The 22,389-nt window shown below is 38.9% G+C and overlaps 1 protein-coding gene across 2 annotated transcripts; it reads left to right on the top strand.

Annotated features, from left to right (window-relative positions):
- Nucleotides 1-1,177: 1,177 nt before the first annotated feature.
- arih1 (ariadne ubiquitin-conjugating enzyme E2 binding protein homolog 1 (Drosophila)) lies at nucleotides 1,178-21,886 on the top strand. Of its 2 annotated transcripts, none has more exons than XM_058388268.1 (14): nucleotides 1,178-1,677; nucleotides 4,422-4,489; nucleotides 4,614-4,758; nucleotides 7,165-7,257; nucleotides 7,831-7,886; nucleotides 10,208-10,274; nucleotides 10,460-10,566; nucleotides 13,004-13,046; nucleotides 13,634-13,705; nucleotides 13,793-13,923; nucleotides 14,060-14,156; nucleotides 14,260-14,520; nucleotides 14,684-14,796; nucleotides 20,158-21,886. In XM_058388268.1, the coding sequence occupies exons 1-14, from the start codon at nucleotides 1,393-1,395 to the stop codon at nucleotides 20,240-20,242; spliced, it is 1,623 nt and encodes a 540-aa protein (XP_058244251.1). In that variant the 5' UTR covers nucleotides 1,178-1,392; the 3' UTR covers nucleotides 20,243-21,886. The 2 variants fall into 2 exon arrangements, with proteins under 2 accessions (XP_058244251.1, XP_058244252.1); XM_058388269.1 differs by having other exon boundaries at nucleotides 1,180-1,677; nucleotides 14,060-14,117.
- The last annotated feature ends 503 nt before the right edge of the window (nucleotides 21,887-22,389 follow it).

Genomic DNA, 22,389 nt, shown 5'->3' with positions numbered 1-22,389 from the left:
CCGGTGTGACTTCCGTTCGGTGAGGCTTGGCGTGTTGTAGGTCAGCTGCAAGATGTTTTGAGACAACTGCGTTGCTAGGTTACCGACATACGCTAACGGTCCCCAAACCAGATTTAATTATTTAATTATTTAATTATATAGATAGATAGATAGATAGATAGATAGATAGATAGATAGATAGATAGATAGATAGATAGATAGATAGATCGATCGATCGATCGATCGATCGATCGATAGATCGATAGATAGATAGATACTTTATTCATCCCAAAGGGAAATTCACAGCTTCCAGCAGTATCCACAAACACAGGTAATAGATAAAATAGGAAGGAATATAACAAAAAATATTAAAATACCCAAATTTAGGGTACAAAAATATAACAAAAAATTACACAATTTAACAAACTATAGCAGGAAAATACTAAATACAGAGTTTTAAGGAATAAATATAGAGGATTAGATGAAAACAAGATAAGTAATGTGCAAAACAAGTGTTTAAGGTTACAGACCTAGTTGATGTGCAAAAACTGTTTATGTGCAAAAACTGCGTGAATTAAGTGTTGTTATGAAATATAGAGTAACTACTCAAGCATTTTAAAGCGAGAAATAAAATCCTAAGTTAAGAAATAATTACGAATATTTTATTTGTTTGCAAACTCATCCCGCTTCTCCTGGTGTTTTTCCGCTGCGATTTTTGTTCACCTTGGCTGACGCACAGGATTGTGGGATATGTAGTACAGAGAGTGACACAGGTTTGACTTCAAAACCGAGCCGGATGAACGCAAACATAATGTGACTATGTGGGAGTTTTTTCCAGTCAGATACAAGCCAGTATACACTAGCCAGCATTTTAAAATTTCAGACACACCCTTTAGCCTACAACGATGCCTGCACTGTTGTTATAACTGTAAATAAATATAGTGTAATAAACATATGGCTCAGAACACTGTACTGTCCCGGACTATCAAGGGTCCACACTGACACACTGCCTGAGTAGTTCTTTAATTCAGAATTTTATCGTGTCAATTCACGTGATCTGTTACTTAAGTAAAATTGTTAAAAATTTAGCCTTGTAATGGTTACCGAGTTGTTTGTGAAATATACTTAGATCTAAGTAATAACTACACATATACGGCTTAACTTTTTTTGGCACGCGCATGACGTAAGTCGCAGTCAGTTGATGACGCGGTACGTCTCTTTGTTGGCTCGGCAGCAGCAGCAGCAGCAGCAGCGTCCGATCTGTTGTTATTTTCTCTGCAGCTAAAAAAACAGGAATGCTAAGAGACTAAAGCGGTTTCCCCCCACAGGTTATCCTTTTCTGTTTAAAATCGCCCTTTGTACTCAGACCCACGTATATACCCTGGCTTGTCACAACCCGACGTCGATCTAGTAATGGACTCAGACGAGGGTTACAATTATGAATACGACGACGAGGAAGAGGAGTGCAGCGAGGACAGCGCTGAAGAGGAAGCCGAGGACGACACCCTGGAGCTCGGCGACGTGGAGCTGGTCGATCCCGTGGTGGCCGGCGGCGAGCGAGACGAGTGCGGGGAGAACGGCGGCAGCGGCCTCGGCCCGGGACAAGACGAGGAGGACTACCGCTTTGAAGTTCTCACCGCTGAGCAGATCCTCCAGCATATGGTCGAGTGTATCAGGGAGGTCAACGAGGTCATCCAGGTAAATGTTTTGGAGCCTAATATGGCCCTGGAAAGCTTGGACTGTTTTACCGAAAACTGAACGGTGCTGTTCTGTTAGAGATTAGCCGTCTCTCTGCCTGCACACTTGGGTTAGAGCCTAAAGCTGATCATACGTTAACGTACACCTACTCGGGTAACAACTTGGACAACCTAGTAGCTATCTATGTGAGTAGGTAGTAGTGTGAAGTAGAGGAGAGTTAGTTAACTAACGTTAACTAATAAGGGCCCTGTTAAACAAAACCATGACAAGGGTGACAACTCGCTGGACACCTAGCCTAGCCTAGCTAAATTGTTGTCATTTCACTTAACCTAGTAAACACGTATGTATGTAACTCACCCTAGCTTTTAGGAGATCTCTTACATGTTAGCTAAGCTGTGTTTTTTTTAATGGTCACCCACAACTCTTCTCCACATCACTAAGCTAATTATGTAGTTAGTGAGCTGGCTACCTAAGCTACTTGCTAACACAAACTCTTCTAGAGAGTGCGTTACGTTTAAAAGTTTACGACCCCTGTGATATATGTCAGCACACCGTAATCTAAGCATGTGCACTGTTTTCTACAGTTGTTGTTTCCACTCGTTATGTGTCACCGTGCTTTAGTCTGGAAAGAAATATCAGTGCTCAGAAGTCAAGCTACATGGCTAGCTTGCTATCCAGGCTGTGTTTCAGTCGCGACAACAACATGGCGGCACTGGTGCTTTATCATGGCTGTTATGGTTCATAAATGGCTTAAAATGTTCGCCCACAATTCACTTAAGATTTGTAACTTGTAATGGTTACTTTTTCGCCCGAGATGCCTTAATAATGTAGTAATTGGGGCAGTAATTTTAGAGGTAATGTTATATGTGTATATGCTAAGCTATGTGGGTTATTTTGGGAAGGCCAAAAATCAATTCTTTTATTAAATGTTTATGTTTATGAGGAGAAAATAGTCTTTTCTAAAATAAGACACAGACTATAATTACTACAAACCTTACAATAAGCGTCATTTATGTACTCTATATTGCCAAAAGTTTTGGGACACCCCTCCAAATCATTGAATTTAGGTGTTGGTTTTCAGGGTTTGGGCCTGGCCCCTTGGTTCCAGTGAAAGGAACTCTTAATGCTTCAGCATTTTGGACAGTTTCAAGCTCCAAACTTTGGGGAACAGTTTGGGGATGACCCCTTCCTGTTCCGACATGACTGCATACCAAGAAAGGTCCATAAAGTAATGGATGAGAGAGTTTGGTGTGGAGGAACTTGACTGGCCTACACAGAGTCCTGACCTCAACCTGATAGAACACCTTTGGGATGAATTAGAGCGGAGACTGCGAGAGCAGAGCAGAGAGCAGAGACTTCGCAACAGCAGCAGCTTCAACTCTCCTGGAAGGCTTTCCACAAGGTTTAGGAGTGTGTTTATGGGAATTTTTGACCATTCCTCTAGAAGCGCATTTGTGAGGTCAGGCACTGATGTTGGATGAATTGGTCTGGAGCGCAGTCTCTGCTCTAATTCATCCCAAAGGTGTTCTATCAGGTTGAGGTCAGGACTCTGTGCAGGCCAGTCAAGTTCCTCCATACCAAACTCACTCATCCATGTCTTTATGGACCTTGCTTGTTGTGCAGTCATGTTGGAACAGAAAGGGGTCATCTCCAAACTGTTTCCACAAAGTTGGGAGCATGAAATTGTACAGAATGTCTTGGTATGCTGAAGCATTAAGAGTTCCTTTCACTGGAACTAAGAGACCAAGCCCAACACCTGAATTCAATGATTTGGAGGGATATATATATATATATATATATAGATATATAGATATATATCTATCTAGATAGATAGATAGATAGATATATATAGATATATATATATATATATATATATATATATATATATATATATAGATATACACGTGTGTGTATGTATGTGTATATATATATATATATATATATATATATATATATAATATTATATTATATTATATTATATTATATTATATTTTATTTTTTTAATAAAAGTCTAAGAGATTAAATTGTTATATAGGAACCCAGATGTAGAGTTTGTGTAATTAATTAGAAAAAGTTGCTTCATATGTTGACTGCATAGTTAATACTGAAAGTTTTTTTTATCAGATTGTGAAAGCTGCTGTTCACCCAAATGGGACATGTTTAGGAGTCTTTCATTCTGTTGGTTTTCTTGCTTCTTGTCCACTTTTGAAAACACAGAATCACACGTCAGAGACTCTGGAATGAAGAAGTTCACCCACCCTTCTATTTATAGTATGTAGTTCATGTCAGGGTCATTTTATGAAGTGTGATCTGCAAGCTAAATCAACTCAGTTGGAGCTAATATCTCTTAGTTTGAAAGATCAGTGTTTGTGCTGTTGTTTTGTTAGTGTATATGGCTTTGTTTGACAACAGCTCGCATTTGTTTACATTTGTATTATACCTGTTGCTAGAAATAGACCTGAACTACGTAAGAAAAACTGTATGCCTTCAAGGTTAATACACAAAACCTCTCCCTTATTCTGTTAAACTGTTTAGTATGCAGGCTGTAATTAGAAGTAAAAGCTTACTTGGACAGAACCTCGAATTAGACCTGAGTCATTTGCCCTCATTTAAGCAAAGAAAACTGCTGATCAAAATGTATTACAATGTCTCATGTTTTACTAATACTCTTTTCTGTTACTGTTTTGCTTAATGGATAGAATAAACAAAGTGTAATGTGGTCTAATGAATGTCTGAATTTACAGAATCCTGCAACAATCACAAGAATACTGCTTAGTCATTTCAACTGGGACAAGGAAAAGCTTATGGAAAGGTAAAAGCTTTCCATCATTTCTGTATCACTAAAACCCATCATGTTTTTCCTTAGTTCATATATAATTTTTTATTGATAAAAACGATCAAATCTGAATAAAGGACACCCAGTTTGTATTTTACAGGTACTTCGATGGTAACCTGGATAAGCTTTTTTCCGAGTGTCATGTCATAAACCCTAGTAAAAAATCCAGGACGCGTCTCATGAACACACGATCGTCAGCTCAGGATATGCCGTGTCAGATCTGCTATCTCAACTATCCTAATTCGGTGAGTGTTCTGTGTTGCAGACCCATGCGTTTTTGTTTTTTTTTTTTTATTCCTGCATTTCTGTGACCAGTCACACTTGGCATCCTGATATGAAAACAAATTAGACTGTTGCAGAGCTTGCTGCCATTTCTGACAGACTGCATGGGCGAGAAAAGATCTCAAGCACAGCGTTTCTGACCTTGGCTTGGTGTTAATGTATTGTGGTGTACGAGTACAGATCACAGTAAGGAAGACGTGGGGGGTTTTCAGCTTATGATCTGCTCCCATACGAGTATGTTCAATCAGAAACCGTTTTCTCTGGTCTAGTTTCAGCACTTTTTTTATTCTCTGGATTATTCAAATTGTGTATAAAGCAGCAGGGTGGCAGAACAGAAAAGCGGTTGTGTCTGCAGGGGATCTGCGAGAGTTAAGTGTTTGTGTGGGTGTACATTTATGCATGTTTATGGATCAACTTTGTGACACGAGTTGGGACTAGGGGACACCATTAGACCATGACCGAAGCCTTAGAGTCTGAAAGGTAGGATTCAGGCAGTAACTCTCTCCCCCTTTCTTCAGTTTTTTAATGTTCTGTTGCTTCATCAAATCTCGAAAACAATACAGAATAACGTATGGTCTTTAATCAGACTGCAGATTTCCACACTTGTTTAAGCTTGTGTGCTGCTTTTTGTTACTTGAATGCTTTTTCCTTATGGAAAGGAACACAGTAACACTGGGACAGGGATGGGGATAACCTGCTAAAACGATAGATTGTTGTCAGAATAACAGCATTATTCCTCATTTATTAAATTTCTCTCAGTTGTTATTTAAATCAGTAAGGATGAATCCTTATGCTACTTCTAAAATTTCACCTGCATTTGAGAGGGATAAAAACAACACACAATATTAATGTCGTGGTTTAATTGTGTTTAAAATACTCTTCCAAGAAATGGAAGCTGACCTTTTTACCTGTAATAAATATACATGCTATAACTGTATCTCACTCCCAATGTTTTTGCTTTGTAACTGTACCATAAGCTGTGACATAATGTTGTTTTTTGTTCAAACCGTGGAACCCTTTTCTAAATGAGCCAGTGTATTAGGATACTAAAGCCCATTCACTCGGTTATGTCCTACACATGACCCGACTCATAGAGACGATCTCTCTAAAGACTTATGCTTTCAAGCTCTAACATGTACTTAATTTTAAAAACAACTGGAGAATGCTTGATTTCTCCATTATTAGTGACTGTGGGGAATCAGATATCAGGTGTGATAATATAGGAAAATAATTCATGATGTGAATTACAGCACATTCTGTCGTCTGTGTGCTTATTCCTCTTATACTGCAGATGCTTGTCATCAATTCAGTAAAAAATTTCTTATTAATACACAACGCATGAAGTGCCTCTGTCCTAAAGAGTCTTTTGTTGCAAAGTGGTTTACAGACTTTTACAAAGTGATGAGTCTCCTTCCATAACTATTAAATAAACACCTCCTAACAGAAAACCTGACCAGATCAATGCTGAGACATTTTTCTTTGTTAAATAAAGTTAAAAAAAGATCTGATTCTTATTAACTTTAGATTATCTGGAGCCACACAGCTGTGAATGAGATGCCACCATAGACAGAACGAGTGCAGTAATGAAATCGTGTTATTTGAATTAGTCCGAATTATTGTTCACTGCTGTTGTAGAAAATCAATCAGCACCTTCTGACCAATCAGATTGCAGATTTCATCTTGTCATTGGACATAAAGCACACTGGCAGGTAGCAGTTTTTCTTCCCCAAGTGCATGAATCACAAACCTGCTCACTAACACTGCAGTATTAATTATGCTGAGACATCAGAATACCTGGCAACCTATTTTAGTACAGTTTATGGCTATAGCAAAATGCCATGCCGACTTTCTGGAAAAGTATTTCGAGATTTGCAAGAGAGAAATCGTTAGTGTTCTAACATTAATACTTTGTTGGAAATATCCTAATTATAATACCCGAGCATCGCAATACAATACTGTGAATTGCATTTATTGTATGTTGTTTGTCCAGCTGTGTTTTAAAATGTAGCTCCTGTCTATTCTTTTAAACTGAAATGTTCATATCAATGCATGAATTTCACATTTTGAAAAGCTGACAGCGAATGTTTGCTTTCCCCGTCAGGTCGTCGAGGCACCTGGATGAATGACGTAGCCAGCAGCCTGAAACCACATACTGACAGAGTGCTTACGTTTTTAAGAAACTATGAATTATGGCCATTCAGTAGGAGACAGAACTGCTGTGCTCTTCCACATGATGCTAATTTACAAAACTGTGTCTTGCAAATTGTAAATGATGCAGGCTGATGTTATAAACCGCTGGGTAATGTTATAAACCGCTGTGTTCGTGTTGAGTGTGTTTGTATTGATTGATTTTTAATTCTTTCACACAGTACTTCACTGGTTTGGAATGTGGGCACAAGTTCTGCATGCAGTGCTGGGGCGACTATTTAACCACCAAAATCATAGAAGAAGGAATGGGCCAGGTACCTTCTCTCCCTCTATTATTTTCATTCATTTATTTACTGTTTTATCTGAGAGTTGTTTATCTGCTTTCGAACCCTGTTCCCAAAGTGTCTTCTGCCCAGGACATTTTAGTACTTCCTTTGCTCTTCCCAATACTCCCACTTCAGCTCAGGAAGGGCTGTCAATTAGTCTATTTTTTTTCTTTTCTTCTATAAATCTAGAGCATTTAGAGCAAGGGAAACAATAAAAAGTGCAGCCCAGGCGTTCCTCCAGAACCGGGGTTGGGAACCTGTCATCTGAACAATTGTATGAGGTCTTTATGACAAAGTTATTTTTTCCTCACTTACAAAGAGATGTGTCAGAGGTGGACTCTTGAAAAAGCATAAGGATGGAAAACTTGTGATGGCTTTCTTCCTTGTTTGTAGTATAGGCTGTATAAATCTCCAGCTGTGTTCTGAGACGTATTTAAGAAGCAGAAAATCTTACTAAGCCCAGTTCTCTAGTTATCTCTCTGGTGATAGATTTTATAATTTACTTTTGATTTGGATTTTTTTTTTTTTTTTTTTTTGAAATGTGTTATGTTCTCATTCCAGACCATTTCCTGTCCTGCACATAGTTGTGATATCCTGGTTGATGACAACACAGTGATGTAAGTGCTTGAACTGTTTATATATTGGAGGTGTAAGGGCAGGTGTTCACCATGCTCATGTGGTCATGATCTAAAGCTCTTTGAGGGAAACTCTTATGAGGAGTACTCGGTGTGAATATACGCTGTCTGAATGACATGGTTATGTTGGCGGAGAGGATAAGAGGTTGTCCCTCCTTGGCGTAAAGCTCACAGTAATTGTATTAACCTACATTTTGCTCTTGCCGTCCAAGTATAGTACTGTACATGCATAAACTCGAGGATGTAAGAAGAGTAGCTTCAGTGAATAAGGTGGAAAATTTATACCAGAAACCTTTCATTATTCTGCTTTTGATTTTAGACAGACACATGCCTTATTTTAAAAAATAGTATCTTTAAAGATCACAGCGAGATATAATTATCACTCATTTAATCGTTCCTTCTTTTGAAGGATTGTACACATTTGTGTATGATGGGGGACATATGTAAGTATCTCAAACACTTCAGGTTGTTATAGAAAAATAATCATTTACTGCATTCATTCCTTTAAAATTAATGCAGTAAATGTGCATCAGGAAGTGCTGCACAAAATTAAATTTGCCACTGATTGCATTTTTATATATTAAAGAATGATATTTTGTTCAAAAAATTGAAAGAAAAAATAAATTTTTAGTTATGTTTAATGTTACTGAATGTCCCAGACAGTGTTAGCTCTTTAATTTCTTTTTTTTTTACGTAACTGCTATGAACATTTCTCTCTCTCTCTCTCTCTCTCTCTCTCTCTCTCTCTCTCTCTCTCTCTCACTCACTCAGTCACTCTCTTTCTCTTTCTTCCTAGCTTTTACAAAGTACTGGCGATAGCGTCTTTCCAAAAATGCTAAATAAATGTCTCTTCGCAAAAAACTCCACCATATCAAAGACGATGTGCATTTTCTAAATCCCTTTACGTAGAGTGTAAAATCCCTGTGAATTAGTTGTTACTATAGAAACGATAAAGTGTTTAAGAGCAAACGTGTTATTTGTCTTGAAGCCGAAATGCTGTTACCGAAAATGAATCAACGTCATCTGACAAATCAGATTTGAAAATTTACCAGTGATATGGTATAAAGTGAAATAATAAGTAGAAATGAAGCCTACAGCAAAAGCTGTTCTGAATACCTCTAGCCCTACTGTAGCAGTGTGTGTGCTGACGTCAGTCAAAAGTCAAACAATAAGTTCTGCCACAGTGTAGCTGTGAAAATCTCTCAACAAACCTTCAATGTCAATGCATGTTTACATTTATTTGTCAGGACAGATATCTACAGGTTGAAATGACTAAACCAGTAAACATAGAGACAGAAATGTAAATGTAGAGTGAAAAGTCTTCATGTGTTTTGGTCAAACCCAGTTTAACCATAGGGTTAGGTTTAGGTTGAGGTTTTATGGGATATCAAGTAAATTGGGACTGTTATTTTTTGTAGCAGTCATTATTTTATATATTTTTATAGAGATTGAAGCAAAAAGATTACCCCAGTGGTTTTGTGGTAGGAAAATTATAGTTGTAGTTCTATTCATTTTTAAGTTATATTTATATTATTTTAAGTTACATATATTTTTATTATTATACTTAATATATACTATTGTATCTTGCTAACTTAAATTCCCTGCTTGTTCTCGTCTGTGTGATGTGTAAAAACCTCTTTATAAAACTAAACATATGACCAAGGTCCCCTACCCAAAGTGCTTTATTTTGTTGTTTGGAAGATCACAAATAATGAACCCTTTTTTTTCCTTGACAAACTTTACAAACATCTACACACAGACCATTTCCTGTCCTGCACATGTCCTACAGCTGAGATGACTGCAGATCAAACACAGATACAGTTGTAAATCCAGCCTTTTATACAGTTGTAAATGACCACCCATTTTTCTTTTGGTCACATCTTGACCTCACACCACATTTATTTCATCATTGTCTTATTTTATTTTTAATTGTGGTGAGCCTCCTTTTATGTCACAGGCATGTGCAAGGTCAGTTCTTTCAAAATTCTGGCATCTACACGGTCATTTGGAAATCTTAATGATCCGAACTCTTACATGGTCATTTTCAGGCCTTAATGATATGACTACCTATTAGTCTGGTTTAGACAAGAATGTTTACAATCATCAAAGCCTAAAGATAACCATGTAGGTGATCAAGTCGTATTCTGATCATGTTAACTATCAGGATAAATATTCTGTGTGATCAGAATTTGCAGGAAGCATCTACCTTCAGAGAGAATTTCTTAACGATAAATTATAAAATATTGGTTTTATATTCCTTTTATAAGGCTCAAAATAATCTTGTTCTCTGTATGTCTTTCCAGGCGACTGATAACAGATTCGAAAGTGAAGTTGAAGTACCAACATTTAATAACCAATAGTTTTGTAGAGGTAAGTGTGGACTCCAGTTTTCACCTGGTTTTATCTGGCGTTTACCTGAGGTTTTAGAATAACTATTGTTTGAATAGTTATGCAAAATACAAATTTGCATATAGTTGCATACATGAAAATGACCTTATTCAGGATTTGTTTTGTCTTGTGCAAATTCCGACCCTCTCCTTTTACTTTCTGTGCAGTGCAATCGACTGTTAAAATGGTGTCCAGCTCCTGACTGCCATCATGTTGTCAAAGTCCAGTACCCTGATGCCAAACCTGTTCGCTGCAAGTGTGGCCGGCAGTTCTGGTAAGAGGCCTCTGAGCCACACATATTAGATTATCTGATAAAACCTTGGCATCGCCAGAGCCGACTCCAGTATCAGGCAAAGCACTTGACTGACCAGAACTCGAGTTCACCTCCCCATTAACCCCATGTCACCTTGTCCACTCATTACAACTTCCTAAAGTTTCCTCTCTAATCCCTCTAACTGGAAGAGCATGCTAGAATAAAGCGATTTACCTGCTGTGGCCTTTCTCTGCTCTATCACAGATTACTGTTGACGTCACTGATTTAAGTTGGCTTTTATGTTTAAGGTTATTGTAGATGGGAGATTTCTCAATGAACATCAGTAATCTGAACCAAGTAATCATTTGTTGATTAATCTGTTGTATTGGCGCAGTGTTCAAACACCATCTGCATCATCAGCCACTGGCTGCCCTGAAGGAATCACTGAGGAGAAACAGAAACACGTGTCATGATCATTATTTGGGCTGTATAGTGGTACAGGCTATACACTGATCAGGCATAACATTATGACCACCCGCCTAATGTTGTGTTGGCCCCACTTTTGCTGCCAAAACAGCCCTGACCTGCCATGCACTGTTTATTCTGACACCTTTCTATCAGAAGCAGTATTAACTTCTTCAGCAACAGTAGCTTGTCTATTGAATCGGATCACACCAGCCAGCTTTTGCTACCCACGTGCATCAGTGAGCCTTGGCCACCCATGACCCTGTGGCGGGTTCACCACTGATCCTTCCTTGGACCACTTTTGAGAGATACTGACCGCTGCATTTTTGGAGATGCTCAGATCCAGTCATCTAGCCATCACAATTTGACCCTTGTCAAACTCACTCAAATCCTTATGCTTGCCCATTTCTTCTTCTTCATACACATCAACTTTGAGGACCACTAACAAGGCCCCATGATGAGGAGATCAGTGTTATTCACTTCCCCTGGCAGTGTTCATGATTGATGATGTTATGCCTGATCGGGGTGTGTATATATATATAAAATAATCATGCCAAAGGCTCAACTTTTTGTTTTTTTAATTTTGGTTTAAATAATAAATGCAGTGCGTATTTTACAGTGGCACGCAGTGACAAAGCAATTGGAGACCATTTATTTTCAGAGTTGGCAACTTCTGTCAACATGAGCGACAGTCACAGTATGTAACATCTGTATGAAATAGTTTAGCATGTTTTATCATACACACAGCTCAGAGTTAATTATTCCACTTACATTTGTTCATTTAAAACACATTTCTATCCAGAACAACTGACAAATGAGGAAATACAAAGTGGTATATCAAGCGTAGAATTAATTAAATGCTAAAGGAGCAAAGTGCACAGACTAGAGGTTTATTTATTTTGAGAGAGAGGAGTAGGGGTAAGTTAAGGCTTTACAGAAGAGGTGGGTCTTTAGTGTTTTTTTTTGTAGATGGTTGGAAGGTAAAAAATGTCACCAGTTCATAAGTTGAAAAGATATTTATATGAAAGAATTTTGATTAATTATACTGCAAGTGTAATGGCATTGACTGCATCTACAAAAGAAGGAAAATGTATGCAAGCCTTTTTGCAAAGTTTGTGTAAAAGAGGCGACTTTTTTTCGAGTGACGCATGACTAGTGGGAATTGATTGACCGAGTCTTGGGGCAGATGAAATCAATGAGCTAGGTGCTTGAAGTGTTGAATAAAGAATGAGTCGCAAGTGGTATGAATTGAAAAGTCTGGCTTCAGGTCTGGAAAAGATTCATTTTCATTGTTTGGTGCTGGACTTCAGTTGATGATAAATGTGTTTGAAGGAGCTTCACTCAACGATACTTCTGGGTTTGTTCTGCATGGTGGGAACAAGATTTTAAAAATCCCCTCCTTTCTTTTTTTCCCCCCTTACTGGTTCTTTTCCCACCACTTTACGAGGACTGATTTTTGGTGCTCTTTCATTAGTGTGAGATTGGCAAGCATGCTTATGCCAGAAAAGCAGCATGGGAATTTAATAAGGAAGCATGTGGCTCAGGACCAGCTGACATCATGGTTTGGCAATCACATTGAAGACCAAACCCCATTTACTATTCATTTATTTATTTATTTATTTATTTGTTTGTGTTTATTCATTTAGTAAAATACACTAATGTTCTATCTAATTGTTAGAAATTATAGAAATAAGAAAGTACCCAAAGCTTCGTAGTCTTGAAGAAGCAACACAGATGGATGATGATAAAAACTAAACTACTAATATGAGCTTGCTAGTAAATGCTTTAGATTGTGAGTTCTCCACTTTGGTACTGGTTTGGCTCCCACATTGAGCTCCAGAAATGCATTCCTTATGTTGAGTGTGAGTTCAGTCCTCAGAAATAATTGGAATGAGTTTTTCTGTAACAATGATCAGTGAGTAGGTCAAATTGAAGACTGTGCTCTGTTATGAGTGGTCATGCTAATGTGTTCTCAATTCACTCCCTAATGCAGCTTCAACTGTGGAGAGAACTGGCATGACCCAGTCAAGTGTAAGGTATGACGATCTCATAACTCTTTCTATTAGAAATGCATCTAACTTAGGGTTCAGCACAATGATAAATTATTCATATGGCCGTTGTTGTTTTTATGCTGTTTGATTAAAGTGACTTATTCATTTTAATATATATTTACTACACAAAAATATTTTCACTGAAAGTTTGGCATATCTGTTATATGCCGCTTCTGATCGAATATGAAGGGTATTGAAAAGCTGCATATGTTGCAGGACAGTTGTATGTAAAGAATGGAGAGAATGCTGCTAAAACTGTGTAAAGCTTTGTAGATATGTTCCTTCCTTTTGTGCAGAGCAGCAAAACAGGCAATACATTTCTCAGTGTGCGTGCTGATAGCATCTCTAGAGACATGCTTTGTTATTGCAGGGGGAGCCTTGGCAAAAACAAAGGAAGCATCTTCTCCCTTTGGGTCTTGACGTAGATCCTTTACCTGAGATCATACTTAACCCTTCCTATGTAGCACTTGTTAATGCTAATTCTCTGTTGTACAATTTAGTGATTTTGTTATCTTTATAATCTTAGCACACTGACTGGTTTTGATTCAAAGCGTTTGTCCCTCTTCATACAGTGGTTGAGAAAGTGGATTAAAAAGTGTGATGACGACAGCGAAACATCCAACTGGATTGCAGCAAACACTAAGGTCAGTGGTGTGGGATGATCCTAATTTTTCTGTGCTCTCTTCTCTGCCTTGTGGCAGTATATCAGATCTCATGTTGTTTTGCTGCAGGAATGTCCTAAATGCCACGTGACCATAGAGAAGGATGGAGGCTGCAACCACATGGTGTGTCGGAACCAAAACTGCAAAGCGGAGTTCTGCTGGGTCTGCTTAGGCCCGTGGGAACCCCATGGATCAGCCTGGTGAGTTTAGTGTTGCGTGGTCTTGCTGTTCTTGAGAATTATATTACCCAGTGTACTCGATCTGTGTAATAATTTATGAGACGTCGTTTTCTGTTAGTACAAAAAAAGAGGAATGAAACATTTTCTGTCATTCCAGGTACAATTGCAATCGCTACAATGAAGACGATGCCAAGGCAGCTAGGGATGCGCAAGAGGTAGGCAAAATTGTACCAAGCGACATCCACCATCCTGTAGTAAGCCAAACTTTTATTTCTGATGTACAGTGTTTAGATGCACCCTTTTGTTTCTAAGTTGGCTGCAGTAATAGACAGCTGTACATGTGTGTGCACCTCGCAGCGCTCCAGAGCAGCCTTGCAGAGGTACCTGTTTTACTGCAACCGCTACATGAATCACATGCAGAGCCTGCGCTTCGAGCACAAGCTGTACGCGCAGGTCAAGCAGAAGATGGAGGAGATGCAGCAGCATAACATGTCATGGATTGAGGTGCAGTTCCTGAAGAAGGCTGTGGACGTGCTGTGCCAGTGCCGCTCCACGCTCATGTTCACCTACGTCTTTGCCTTCTACCTCAAGAAGAACAACCAGTCCATTATTTTTGAGGTAAAGTGTACATCTCATACAGTTATGGTAGACTTTTTGGATTCTTTTACTTGATTATTTTAGCTTGTAAGAGCATGACATCAGCTTTGTGTTAGTAACCGAAACCACCAACACAGCTGATCTGAAGAAGTGTGTATGAGTGTGTGTGCTTTTTCTTTGTTAGAACAACCAGGCAGATCTAGAGAATGCCACTGAGGTATTGTCTGGATACCTAGAGCGAGACATTTCCCAAGATTCACTGCAGGACATCAAGCAGAAAGTACAAGACAAATACAGGTAAGTGTAATAATTCCAATAATTATTATTTTTTTTTTTTTTGTAATCCAAACCATATTGAAAGGTTTTTGTTGACTATCTAAGCCCAGTAACCTTCGTCCTTGGTCAATCAGTATCTTATGACTTTCCTGATGAATTTCTAAAAGCCATTCATGTGCATCGTTGCATCATTATTGCTTAATTATTGTACATAAATTTGACTTTTTTAATTTGTCACATCTTCCATGTTGCTGGAACTGGAGCGCTCAAAGGGAAAGAATTAATGCTGGTTGGCAGATATAATCAGTGTATACATCATTTATTCGGTTTTGATTCTGAGTGTATGAAAGTGGAAGAGCTGGAGTGTAGAGAAACTTTTTATGCTTTCTCTGAAAATATTTTGAAAAGTATGCAATCGCAGCAAAAGGAAGTGATTACACCCTATTCGAATAGCATGTTCTGCTCTTTTCGAACCAGCACACATCAAATTCTGTCAAATAGCAGGATGAAGACTGAAATTCAACATCAGTTTAGTCTTGACAGCTGTTGTTGGGCCAGTATTATCTTTTACATTCAAACCAATCGAAGGGCCTGGTTTGTGATCCCACCACTCTGTCCATTGTTGCAAGTTTTTACTTTCATTATAACGTTGAAAAAAAAATTTCACATTTGAACATTTCTTTTATGGAAATGTCCAGATTTGGCCATGCCAATATTCAGTCCATAGTTAAACACATAAGATAGATGAGCTCAATGAGCTAAAAGAAAAAATTGCCTCACTTTGCATCAAATTTTTTTTGGTTTGGGGGAGTGGTAGAGTGTCCTTCAACATTGAGTGCTTGTTTTTATAGATGGCTGATTTTGCTTTGATCAATAGATGTTTTTAATTTTATCAGGTTATGGGTGAGATTTAACTTTAATTAGTATCAAATTCTTTTTCTTGTTACTGTCCTTACATTGTATATTAAATTGTGGTGTTAGCTCCAGCTGTATGGAACTGTTGCAGAACTCTAGCATTATGGAAGTACTAATATATATAGTATGATTTCACGAAGATTTATATCATGAATTCTTATTATATTATTATAAAGTATATGATATTTTAGCCAGGTGGTAGTAATGCAGTGCACAAGATTAGTTCATCAAAAAGTGTTCCTTCCTCTATGACAGCAGAATACATTTGAAATTTATCATTTTGCAGTAAGAACGATCTCATTTGCCAATCTCAGTCCCAGGAGTGGTTGTTCCAGCAATTTCAGCCCATGGCCAGACCATTTAATGCTCAGGGCTAAAAACAAAGGAAAAGCCTAAGAGCTACCTCGTTTGACCTACATGCCTCTGTAAGCACATTAAATGTTTACGTCCATGACGGCACAATCAGAAAAAGATTAAGAAAGTATGGCTTTTGTGGAAGGGTGGCTAGGAAAAAGGAATATGAGCACAATTTAGGTTTGCAAAATTTGAACAAACCACAATATCCTTTGGACTGATGAGACCAAGGTGGACATGTTTGGTTTTTGCCAAACGTGGCACTGTGCATGATAACCAAGCACAGCATATCACCACAAATACCTCATACCTACTGTCAAGCCTCCATCGCTCTCAGTGTGGAGTGGTGGTGATTTGGGAACTCTTCTTTATGCCAGAATATTCTTGAGACAGATGTGAGGCCATCTGTCTGGCAGCTCAAGCTGAGCCAAAATTGGGTCACGCAACAGGACACGGATCCCAAACACACCCGCAAATTGAGTCTGAATGGCTAAGGAAGAAAAAAAAATCAAGGTATTGATGGCCAAGTCAAAGTCTAGACCTCAACCTCATTGAGATTCTCTGGCAGGATCGTAAAAGAGCTGCACGGAAATGAATGTCTGAAACATCAATGAACTGAAGCGATGTTGAAAAGGAGAGTGTGCCAAGTTTCTCCAAAATGATGTAAGAGACTAATAAACTCCTACAGAAAACATTTCCTACCATAGATTTAAAGTTATTGATTCTGGATGATTCAATCATTTACCACATTTTCTTTTTTCCAAAATGCTAAATTTGGATCAGGAGAAACTCAGTATTGCACAAGCCTAATTACAAATACCTTTGGAAAATAATACCCCACTGTGTTTGATACTGCAGCATTAATTATTATTTAAGCTTAACAAAACATTTACTGCTTCTACTGTTCATTTTCTTTTCTGCTCATTTTCTTGAGTGAGCCAGGATTTTGTTAAAAGTATTCTACAGGCTACTAGAAATCCTGAATTGGAATGACTTCTAAATCTGGACAGCTGGGTCAGATGTTTGCCGACTGGTTTATAACTGAGTTAGATGTGTTTCTCCCACTGAGAAAACCTTCAGGATTATTGAAAACAGGAGCTGAACTGACACTGCTAGTGTGCTTGATGGCTGATCTGTTAGTGCACTGTTATTATGCACAGCCTGTGTTTGAGAAAACCTTTAAAAAGCTGTGCGTAACCGGAATCAAAACCAATACATTAGTGTAATTTTTAAAAAAAATTTTTACATTTTCTTTTCAAATATAAAAGTTGAATAAGGAATAACATGCAGTAGCTAATAAATAAATAACTAGGGTGAACCCTCAACTTGTGCAACCTACATACACACACAGTGGGATTTGGCTCACTTTAACTCCAGATGAAATCTTTGCTCTTCCCACAGGGTTTGACTGTCCAGGGTCACACAGTGACTCAGTGAAAACGTTTCTATCGCCTTTCACCTCTTAGAAGCAAGAACTTAGGGAGGAAAACAATTCCTAATTTCAGTAACTCTTACTGTTTGTGCGAAAAGTGAAGATACAAGCATAGAAAAGGAAGTCATGTTTCAATATTAAGCAATCTGAGAAAGGTTACAGATACAGTGTAATATTGTTTCAGATTTGTGTGAATGTCAGATGAGGAAGATAGCTCTGAATCATACCGACAGTATATCAGTGACTCAACAGGGTCGAAATATTCTGTTCATTTTGCTTGAACTTGCTTTGAAATAGGGGGAAAACCACAAATCAGTGTAATGAGTCAGTTTTGTCTGGCCAGTGTGGTAGCATTTTTGAGCTCGATGTTTGTGTAAGTGTAAAAGTTAAAAGATAAGATCATGAGTAGTTTGTTGATCCTAATAGTGTAAGGTTTTACAGTCTAAGTGCGCCTGTTAAGCTTGAATAGGCTTTGCGCAGCTCACTTGAGCTCATCTTGAGCAGTGAAGTAACAGTAACAGCATTTTCTCGTCAGAAAAAGATGTAGTCCGAACCAAACTGTAGCTCTGCTGAAGTTGAAGTTGAGGTCAAGGACAGGCTGACCACTCACAGTAGTGCTGGTTCCTTGAGAAAGTTGGTACTGGGATCTGAGGGAGTCTAGCATATTAATAAATGCTTGAAGTAAATCAAGCTCAGCATGGGTCAAGGCTAGGACATGTAACACAAGAATGCAACTCATTAGCTATAAATATATAATAATTAACAAAGGAAAAGAAAACTTACCCATGATGTATCTTTAAACATGAATAAGAATGTTATCCCAAGCTGTGAAAAACTCAGTGACGGAAAAGAAACGGCCAAATTTTTTTCCCACAATATACACTATATTGCCAAAAGTATTCGCTCACCTGCCTTGACTCGCATAAGAAATTAAGTGACATCCCATTCCTAATCCATAGGGTTCAATATGACGTCGGTCCACCCTTTGCAGCTATAACAGCTTCAACTCTTCTGGGAAGGCTGTCCACAAGGTTTAGGAGTGTGTTTATGGGAATTTTTGACCATTCTTCCAGAAGCGCATTTGTGAGGTCACACACTGATGTTGGACGAGAAGGCCTGGCTCTCAGTCTCCGCTCTAATTCATCCCAAAGGTGTTCTATCGGGTTGAGGTCAGGACTCTGTGCAGGCCAGTCAAGTTCATCCACACCAGACTCTGTCATCCACGTCTTTATGGACCTTGCTTTGTGCACTGGTGCACAGTCATGTTGGAAGAGGAAGGGGCCAGCTCCAAACTGTTCCCATAAAGTTGGGAGCATGGAATTGTCCAAAATGTCTTGGTATGCTGAAGCATTCAGAGTTCCTTTCACTGGAACTAAGGGGCCAAGCCCAGCTCCTGAAAAACAACCCCACACCATAATCCCCCCTCCACCAAACTTTACACTTGGCACAATGCAGTCAGACAAGTACCGTTCTCCTGCCAACCGCCAAACCCAGACTCGTCCATCAGATTGCCAGATGGAGAAGCGCGATTCGGGGCGTTCTTCCCTCCAGAGAACGCGTCTCCACTGCTCTAGAGTCCAGTGGCGGTGTGCTTTACACCACTGCATCTGACGCTTTGCATTGCACTTGGTGATGTATGGCTTGGATGCAGCTGCTCGGCCATGGAAACCCATTCCATGAAGCTCTCTGCGCACTGTTCTTGAGCTAATCTGAAGGCCACATGAAGTTTGGAGGTCTGTAGCGATTGACTCTGCAGAAAGTTGGCGACCTCTTCGCACTATGCTCCTCAGCATCCGCTGACCCCGCTCCGTCAGTTTATGTGGCCTACCACTTCGTGGCTGAGTTGCTGTCGTTCCCAAACACTTCCACGTTCTTATAATACAGCTGACAGTTGACTGTGGAATATTTAGGAGCGAGGAAATTTCACGACTGGATTTGTTGCACAGGTGGCATCCTATCACAGTTCCACGCTGGAATTCACTGAGCTCCTGAGAGCGACCCATTCTTTCACAAATGTTTGTAAAAACAGTCTGCATGCCTAGGTGCTTGATTTTATACACCTGTGGCCATGGAAGTGATTGGAACACCTGATTCTGATTATTTGGATGGGTGAGCGAATACTTTTGGCAATATAGTGTATATGTTTGGTATTAAAGATTATAATGGAAATGAAAAATGTTAAAAGAAGAATATAAAAGTGTTTGGAAAAAGGCCCAAACTTTTAAAAAGGAAAAAAAAACAACAGGTGGGTCATCTCAACTTGGGGAGTTTTGGCTGAAGTCATAATGAAAGATTAGGAGGGACAGAATATAAGGACAGGATGGAAACTGTGAGGCAGAGGGATGTTTATTTAAGCATCTCATTACTTGTAATCATCACTGATTGCAGTAAACCTTCTATCTTCTTTCATCCAGTCTGTATAATTGTTTTTTCTTTACTTTTAGTAAAGAAGTCTGGTTAATGTGGTGTTAGAGTCAGAAGGATTAAATTAGAAACTCTTATTCACCACACCAGTTGCTATTTTGAGTATGTAAAGCCGAAAGTGAGCAGTTGTCTAATTTCAGGCTGTACTAGTCAGCTTATGAGTCTGTCTGTCTTCCGTGGCAGTGCAACTCGATCACTCTCAACAAAATGATATCGCCTCACTTTGTCCCCTGTGTAACATTAACTTTTGTGCGCAGATACTGTGAGAGCCGACGGAGAGTCCTGCTACAGCACGTGCACGAAGGCTATGAAAAAGACCTGTGGGAGTACATCGAGGATTGAGGCAGTGCCCTCCCGCTACTAGACTCTTGGAGAGTGCCTCCACCACCCAGAGCGCTGATGCAACTGAACCGGGGCAGCACAAGCCTCAAGCTGCTGCCCTATTGTCTCCCACCGTTCCACCATCCCGCCCACCTCCTTTAATTTTTTTTTTTTTTCTCCCCCTGGTGGATTTTCAGTTTTCATACTGAAAGTAAATTATATTTAAATGAAAAAGGAATATTCAGAAATAAAATAATGTGTACAGCAGTATTGTTAATGGTGAACAAACTGAAATTCAAGGAAAGCGAGTGGATGGTGAAAGAAAGAAAGAAAAAGAAAGAAAGAAAGAAAGAAAGAAAGAAAGAAAGAAAGAAAGAAAGAAAGAAAGAAAGAAAGAAAGAAAGTCTTGTCCAGGCTGGTGTTGTAACACTTCTTCCCCACCATCTATTCCCTTTTTCTTTCTTGGATGTCTTCAGTTCATTTTAGTTTCTTTTGACCTATTTGTTTGTGTGCGGGCAGTGGACTTTTTTCATAATGGCTTTAATTGTCCTGATCATGTCCTCTTGCATGGACAGGTCCATGTCTGGGTTGCTGAATGTTTGCTGAAAACAAAACAGAACAAAAAAAAAAAAAAAAAAAATCAAATTGGTATTTTTCAATTTGTACATAATGCATATGCATGGGCGTTAAAGAGCAGGAGTGGCACGTGTTTGCATACTTTTTAAATTTAAGGAAATATTTATTCTTTTCAAATATTAAGGAGAAAAAAAGATGTATATTTGCTGTGTAGATTGAGTATCTCTCTCTCTCTCTCTCTCTCTCTCCCCTCCGCCCTTGTTTGTCCCTCTTCCGAAGAGTTCCGGACGTTGGATGCTTAAAACCCAAAACAGGAGTCCAAATCTCTCCATCTTTTTCACTCCGTCAAACCGGAGCATGTTTTTAGGAGACTGAAGACTGAACTCTGCCAAAAAAAAAAAAGAAAAAGGAAAAAAAAAGCAGTATGCCAAGGAGGAACGTTTAGATTGCTGCAGGTCTAACTAGCAAAAAAAAAAAAAAAAAAAAAAAAAAAAAGCAACGAGAGCTCACTGTCCTGAAGAGCATGAGACGTAGAACGCTATCGTTTTCACCGCAATTCATGAGAGGTGGAGTTTTAAGACACAATATCTGTAGGAATTACATGCCAGCCACTAAGAATATGGCACTGGACCGGGCTCTTCCTGGTCAGTGTAGTTTTCCCAAGTAGAACGATTTTGAACTGTGATCTCATTTTAAAGTGATGATAACTTTTGGGAGCCAAACTGAGTGACATTCACTCAAGGTGACATGCACACAAACACACTATCTTATAATGTTTGCGTGAATGTAACTTTTTATATGCTCTGCATCTCTTTCTCTCTCTCGCTCTCTCAAAGATTCCTGTTCTTCCCAAAAAACAAATATTTTTCTTTGGTGCATTTGTGGGGCAGGTTTGAAGGCAGTGATGTGTATGAATGGTGCAGTTAGTGTAAGCAAGCTGTCTGCATTGAGCCAGTGTCAAGCACATGTGTATACTGAACCGTGCAGGTCTGATAGTCCATCATCTCTTGTTTTGCTGTGAAATCTCATGTGCTTTTAACCATGTTTAGCTCAGGGGTCATGTGTATTAAAGATTCTCATTGTACAAGTGCTGATCGCCCCCCCCCCCCTATTTTTATTATTATTATTTTTTCTTTTATTATTATTAGTACTTGACCCTGAGACACCTTTAAACACATGAGGACATGTGTCACTTGGAATGAGTTTCATCAAGAGCTTTAGTAGTTTGGTAGCAGAGCATTCTGTTAGCAGATACAGTTGCACCGACATGTCATGGATGGAGTTAACACGTGTTAGGATTATAATAATGACATGCCACAGTGTTGATTGCTTTGAGTTTGGTGTGTGTGTGTGTTGGGTGGGTTTATGTGTGTAGCTGGTGGTCAGGCGGATTGAGGCAGGGCACCAGTGTAGGTGAGCTCACCTCAGTGTTCATTTAGGAAATGGACTGGACAGAAGGGGAGCACATTACAAAATGTTATTAAAACTGTCTTAAAAAGGCATACTCTAATTTACTGTGTGTGTGTGTGTGTGTGTGTGTGTGTGTCATTCGAGCTCTCCTTCATTAAGGTGTTTTATGTGTTTCACAGATG

The sequence above is a fragment of the Hemibagrus wyckioides genome, linkage group LG04 (assembly GCF_019097595.1).
Source record: "Hemibagrus wyckioides isolate EC202008001 linkage group LG04, SWU_Hwy_1.0, whole genome shotgun sequence".
Taxonomy (NCBI): Eukaryota; Metazoa; Chordata; class Actinopteri; order Siluriformes; family Bagridae; genus Hemibagrus; species Hemibagrus wyckioides.
The sequence above is the reverse complement of the archived record's forward strand: the minus strand, read 5'-3'. Positions and strand labels throughout refer to the sequence as shown.